At 40.2% G+C, this 7206-nt stretch overlaps 1 protein-coding gene across 1 annotated transcript; it reads left to right on the top strand.

Moving 5' to 3' along the window:
• The first annotated feature begins 5045 nt into the window (after positions 1-5045).
• On the top strand, positions 5046-6730 carry LOC113395310 (homeobox protein SIX6-like). The gene has a single exon (XM_026632888.2). The coding sequence runs from the start codon at positions 5283-5285 to the stop codon at positions 6105-6107; it is 825 nt and encodes a 274-aa protein (XP_026488673.1). The 5' UTR covers positions 5046-5282; the 3' UTR covers positions 6108-6730.
• The last annotated feature ends 476 nt before the right edge of the window (positions 6731-7206 follow it).

Below are 7206 nucleotides of genomic sequence, written 5' to 3'. Positions count from 1 at the left end.
GGCTCGTTCTTCGATAACTGTGTTGTTCGTTAAAACGATTATGACACCTATTTAAAATACAATTTGGTATTGATATTTAGTTTCATTATAATTTGTTCATGATTAATGGAATCTGGATAAGGTACTCACTCGTAATATATTCTATCGTCAAGCAGCAGTCGTTTCTATTGTTGTATTCCGGTTTGAAAAGTGAGTGAGCCAGTTCAGTCAGTGTCTACAGGCATAAGAAGCATAATAACTTAGTTCCCAAGCTTAGTATCCCAAGAAAATATATTTAAAATATATTTTTTGTCATTAAAATATAAGAACATTAGGGGGGTTGAATTGGAGGAGGGCGTTTTATTAGACAGTTGGATAGATTAATTAGTAAATTGGTGAAAGTCGCCCATTTAAGTACTTACTCACCCGAAAATATATGAATACTTTGTCTCGATATAAGTTTCTTGACGGTAATTATAATAAATATTTTTTATATTTATTCGCCTCATGAATGCTTTGCATCAACAACGATGACACTCATTTGCAACTTGGACTCAAGAAAGACAGACTCAAGACGAGCTGATAACTATTTTTTAATAAGTCCATTACAAATATTTCACAAGTGTATCTACCTTGGAACAAGTATAAACTGTAAGGTATATTCTTACTGCGTTGTCAAGCTCGATAGTAGTGTTGTTGTTGGTGCACTGGCTCACCTAGGTCTAAACCAAAGTATTGCATTGCAAGATGTTAATGTTTCGGTGAGAATAAGGCGAGTGACCAACCGAGACCCGCGACAGGTTGACCACAAGTATGACTTATTTAGTGCAAAAAGTGTAATTCATAATTCAAAATTCCTTCAAGCAATTATTGTATTTTATTAAAGATTATTTTGTGGTATGAACATGTTTTTGTTAATATAAAATATAAATAAATACCAGAGTAAGATAAATATATTTTATTTTACGTCGGCGGGTTTGTTTGTCTCAGAACGTAAACAAGATATATATGGAAATTATACTCCATTAAATTTGTATTAATATATGTGAAATACAATTAAGGACTTCATTATCAAGATTTTATCAAAGAATATTACATTTTTATACAAAACGGTTACATCTACGCGTTACGTCATAGCGGGTGAGCAAGTGATGCGTGCGCCCATGACAGCTGCTCGCGTTATGACTGCACGAGTCAATGTACACCTTATCGAATGTTATACACGACACACAAAGTAGCGGTTTGAGAGTTTGGATGTCACATTTACCTACCTCTAAGATAGATAGATACTTAATATTTAGGCTAATAATAGATTATACATATATTTAAAACAAATCATAATTATTTAAAATTATTTAATAAATATCTTACCCGGCAAATTCCGCTGGATCCGTTTGTTGCATTAGATATATTCTGTTTTAGGACCCAGAACGACTAACAATAGTTACTATGTGGTTCATATTATGTAAGATTAAAGAAGACGGTTTCTTTGCTAGCTGAATGTCATTTTTTCTGTTTACATTACGAGTGTATCAAGTCAAAGGTCTTACAAACACGTTTGACAATTAACGTAATTAAATCCGTGTAAATTCTACCGGGAGGAACCGACATATGACTACATACATATCTAATCAAAATAAACTTTATTTAAGTTTATATAAAGTTAGCAACCGTGTTGATTGTAGATTATACCGAGATGAACGGGCTAGAACGTCAGCATTTCAAACAAGTACCTCACTTGTTTCAAATAGATATACCTACATAGTTACGGTAACTGATGGTCGCTTAAACTGTATTTTTTTTCTAAACCAAATGATGGCTGATGATCTGATCTGATGATGCCTCATATTCTAGAATGCCCTAGGACTACGAAATGGGCTAACCTAGGGACCTGATACACAATTGTTCCGTAAAAGTCGTTGAAAGCAAACAGCACGCTTTTTTGTAATCGTGGCATCGCTCGCGTTTGTTGGGTTGATACTCACGTGTGAAGCTTGCTTAATTTTCATATTCCATCTAATTAGGCTCAGCGTCTTGGTCGTTAACGAGTAACGACAGTCGTTCTGTTGTCGCAAGTTGTCCTGACTGAGTTTAACAATTTTGATGTAACCACTTAAAATATATCTGAATAAAAACATAGTACATTATATAAACACCTTTTCCATTAAAAATTACATATATATTTGGATCTATACATATACATATATACATTTTCATGTTTATCGCTCAAATAGTATGGAAGTCTAATAATCTCAAACCAATATAACTAGTCCATCCGTTTTTAGATATAACATATACTTTTAATAGAACATCGTATAATTTCGTATAATCATGTCCAAGCCAATAATTTTTCAGATCCGACTAATGTGAATTGACCTTTTTAAAGCGATAGTAAGTGGTCAAGAAGTAGTTATGCCTTTTTCTCATTGTCTATACACAACCATGGGATCTATGCCTGTGTGTGTCTGTGTGTCTCTTATTAAATTGGCTAATTGATGTTTGATGGTGGATAATAATTGATGATCAGTCGGTGGCAACACAAAGAACCCGCATAAAGCTCTACTATCCATAAAATTGGAATCCAACATTTTTTTTTAATTTCGAACCACCAGGCTGCCTGTACCGAGGTCTTAGTTCAAACCCCGTTCGTGCAAATTAAAAGTTATTGACCTTTTTATGTAAAAAAAAAACTCGAAATTTGGAAATCGCCAATTGTTTTTTATCCTGTGCCTGAGAAAGCAGTAAAGGCATCGGTCTGAACTCTCTCCGGCCGTGTCGGATTGCTGACCGGATCGGATTATGAGAATGAGATATAGACTGCACCTGCACATCGGGCAAGCGGACATTGTGACGGTCGCTATGCCTTAATATAAAGTGATTTGTTTTATTACAATAATATACTAAAAAATATAAAAACAAAGTTAGATCGAAATTGTAAATTTCCATAGATTATACACATATAGGTACCTACTGAGGTATATGTAATATACATATTAAATCTCCATATAATTCAAGCCCCAATAAACAGAAGTTCATTGTTAGTCGAATTAATCTCAGGGAAGCTCTTAAGTAGATTTGCAAATTGATGAAGTAACGAAATCACTCTGAATAGATCTGAATTTAACACAATAGCACTGCGTAGCTTCGGTACGGGAGTGGGAATTTTTAGTGGAATTCATATATAAATAACTATTTAGATATATCTCATAGCAGGGCAATATATATACTTGGTGAGGTAGAGTTTAATCTTATTTAATAACTTAAGTAGATATTGGGTTAATCTTATGGAATAAATAAAAATTCTGATTAAACTACCTACAGATCCGATTCAGAGCAATTAGCGACGATCGACTAAACGTGTAGACATAAAATATAGAATAAAATTTTGAATGATGTGCTACGCCATCTCTCGACTGAAATCTGAAACAATTTTGTAGTCTTTATTAATACTTGCGGATTAAACGACAACTTTACTTTTTCCTTCCAACATAGCTACTGTAAAACTTGTGATATCGTGTGACAATAACTTCGGGAAAACTTCGAATTTGCAAACTTCGAATTGTTAGACGACTTATATAGCGTTGAGTTATTGTAGTCTAATTAATGATGTCTTCCAAATTTGAAATTCATTTTATTTTAAATATTAGTTATTCAAGAACTGGCAAATTAGGTACTATTCCAATTGGATTATACAGGGTTATGGGTAATTCGACGTATTCCCGTTAGGAGGTAATAGGGGTGATTATTTGCGATAATTTTAACCCCCATATGCATAATGTAAAAGTGAACCATTTTTGAGTTATCACGTTGCTTAGATTTTTTCAAAATAAGTCAAAAATGCAACTTCAAAAATTTATTTAAAAAAAAGTATCAATTAAAATTTATTTCTTTCTTCTGATTTTAAAAACATAACCGTTTTATCAGCTGTCCAAAAATGTACAACAACTAGGAACTTATTTCAAAGCAACCGAAGTAAAATGACCACAAAGGACGCCGGTGGAAATTCGTATTATTATGGTTACATGTATACTGTAGGTATTGTTGGAAAATGTATCAAGCGGACGAAAGTTAATTTGTCTGTATATATATTTTTTAATAAAAATAAACAAATGTCCATGTTCGTGGTACGCAAAAAACAAAATCAATGGACCATAAACATTTCAAAGAACTGAACTCAACAATTATATGAACATCAATCGAAACCTAATCCATTCGACGGCAAAAAATTCTATATTTGCAGTGAAAATCTATATCGTTCCCGTAATCTGTACCAGCGACCCCCCGGGGGTGGGGGTGAGTTACAGCGGGGTGTGGTTTGCCGTTCAATAACTTAATACTGTGGAAAGGCTTTCACGATGAAATCTCGCGCTGTAGCGTGGCGGGGCTGTCTTGAAACTTGGGAATATTGCTTCGAGCTTATTGAAGTGACTCTACCCGAAACTTCAAATGTTTACGAATCAGTTAAATGCAGGAAATAGAGTTAATAACGATGGTTATGGTTTTATTATTAATGTTGACTCGTCAACGCGTAAATACAAGCGAAAAGTATTTGTATAACCCGGTAGTAACGTGACCCGACGCGTGCATTCTGCGCGTCATCGTATTGATATCTCTACATTTCAGTTACACGTAATATTTTAAATGATCCCCAGCCCTTCCGAGCACCGTGACGCTATGCGGGACTCGGCCGTAGCGATGCACGTTTTACAACAATTTCCTCGGTTGGTATTATGTTGGTAAATTATATAGTCATTGAAAAATAATTTGAAATGTTTTAACGATCACCTGGACGTTAATTAAGTGGGCGGGAATGCGAAGCGGATTAACGGATATAATTTATCGATCGGTAGCGGTACATCGGGCAAATATAAGCTCGTAATCCACCCGGATGAATATATGGAGGCTATTAATTGCAGGCTCGCAGGTAATCTATCGAAGCGGCGTAGCGGCGGCGGCGGTGGCGACGGTGGCGGCGCGGGCTCAGGGCGCGTCGGGCGACGTGCGCGGGGTGTGTGGCGCGGGGCGAGCGGCGGGGGCGCGCGGTGTGCGTGACGGATCATGGCGGCGCGGGGGGGCCGCGCCCCGCTTCCCTCGTTAAACGCGCCCGCCGGATACGCGCCGCGGCGCGGTTGAAAGCTATCCGGCCCCCGGGCGGGAGGCGCGCGCGATTGGCCGCCGCGTCGAGCGCACCGTAACCGATAGCCAATCGCTCGCGGCCCCGAGCACGCCCCCCCGGCCGATCCCGGCGCGCGCTCGGTCGCCGGCTCAAACGGCGCGCGACTCCGGCGCGCACACTCGCACCGATGCGCGGCTCCTGGGACGAGTCCACGACGGCGGCGCTGCACGCGCGCATCCTGGAGGCGCATCGCGGGCCCGCCGCGGCCGATCGCGCCGCCGAGCCCGCAGCTTGCGCCGACCCGCCTGCACCGCTTACGCTCGGCTCGCTCGAGCTGGCTGCTCCGACACCACTGCTGCCGCTGCCCACGCTCTCCTTCAGCGCCGCTCAGGTGGCCACCGTCTGCGAGACGCTAGAGGAGAGCGGGGACGTGGAGCGGCTGGCGCGTTTCCTGTGGTCGCTCCCGGTCGCACACCCCAACGTCGCCGAGCTGGAACGCTGTGAGGCCGTGCTTCGGGCGCGGGCAGTTGTCGCCTTCCATGCGGGACGACATCGCGAGCTCTACTCTATTCTCGAGCGACACCGGTTCCAGCGCTCGAGCCACGCGAAGCTTCAGGCGTTGTGGCTGGAAGCGCACTACCAGGAAGCGGAGCGACTTCGCGGTCGCCCGCTCGGGCCTGTCGACAAGTACCGGGTGCGGAAGAAGTTTCCTCTTCCGAGGACAATTTGGGACGGCGAGCAGAAGACTCACTGTTTCAAGGAGCGAACGAGGTCGCTCCTGCGGGAGTGGTATTTACAAGATCCTTATCCAAATCCAACGAAAAAACGTGAACTCGCAGCGGCTACAGGACTGACACCAACTCAGGTGGGCAACTGGTTCAAGAACCGACGACAGCGAGACCGCGCGGCAGCCGCCAAGAACCGCTCCGCAGTGCTCGGCAGAGGGTTCGCGTCTTCCTCCACCTACGACGAGGACTCGGCTGACTCGGAGATCAACGTGGACGAGGAGTAGCGAGTTGGCCAGTTCACAGACTGATAGTGTAAATATAACCGGTGACGACTCGGTCGCGCCGTCGGACGTCTCAGTGCGGTTTCGGCATGGACCTGTCTCGAGCAGCTAGTCACGGGTTCCGTGATGTATGTGATGTTGAGGCGATGTAAAGTTCACTAGGTATTATTGTCCTTGTGTGTTGAGCGAGTGCTTGAAGCTATGTCGGCATTTCAGCATCAGGTATGTACAAGTTCAGTGAATTCAGAGATCGTCTCGATGACGTAGAGTTCCGTTCGTGATGAACTTCAATGAGGATAAGACAGGGTTGATTTATAGATTTAATTTCGGTGGCGAGTTCTCACCCACGCGTCAGTAAATAGTTTATTTATTAAATAATCCACAATTTATTTATCTTAGATAATATCTATATCGTCTGAGGCATTTATCCAAATTTTTATTCGCTACCATTTTGTATTAACGAAGAGAATTTATTTATCAAAATATGTTTTACTTGTAATATATTATTAATCTGTAGATAATTTCGTGGTATATAGTACGTATTACTATAGAAGGCTTGTACCTGACGTATTTGACTTCGATTTATTAGACGGCTAGGTTCTAATTGTACGTTGTAACAAGAAATGCTGTAATATACTTCTTAGTGTTTTGTTGATACGAGTAGAAGTGCAACATTCAATAGCCTAACGGATAGTTTTAGCGGATTGTCTCTAGGCTGTGAATTTTACTACTTTTATTTATTATAGTCAAAGTCATAATTAAAAAAGTAACTCATTTCATACAACAATGAGATTTTATTTATTTTTTTCTCCATTTTATGTGGCTTATCAATAAATACATTTTTTATTTATAAAAAATACAAGTTATTAAATTAACACATAAATGTTTAACTTATTCATTTATGATTATTAAACCGTTAACCAAGGGTTAGTTAACCAATTGTTATCATAATCATATAAAGGCTACGGTTTTTTTATTATAAAAAACATAATGTTCAGGTTGAACGCTCGCCTGTTAGATTTAACAAACCCATATAACTTGAACCGTGTGCCGATAAAAATATTTCCCATTATAAGACCAAGTAACACTTTACTCGCGAACC

This window comes from Vanessa tameamea, chromosome 11 (genome assembly GCF_037043105.1).
Source record: "Vanessa tameamea isolate UH-Manoa-2023 chromosome 11, ilVanTame1 primary haplotype, whole genome shotgun sequence".
Lineage (NCBI taxonomy): Eukaryota > Metazoa > Arthropoda > Insecta > Lepidoptera > Nymphalidae > Vanessa > Vanessa tameamea.
Note: the sequence above shows the minus strand (reverse complement) of the source record. Positions and strands in the feature narration are given on the sequence as shown.

Excerpts from the sequence above, each read along its gene's own strand:
- LOC113395310 (XM_026632888.2), top strand. The coding sequence starts at position 5,283 with ATGCGCGGCTCCTGGGACGAGTCCACGACGGCGGCGCTGCACGCGCGC.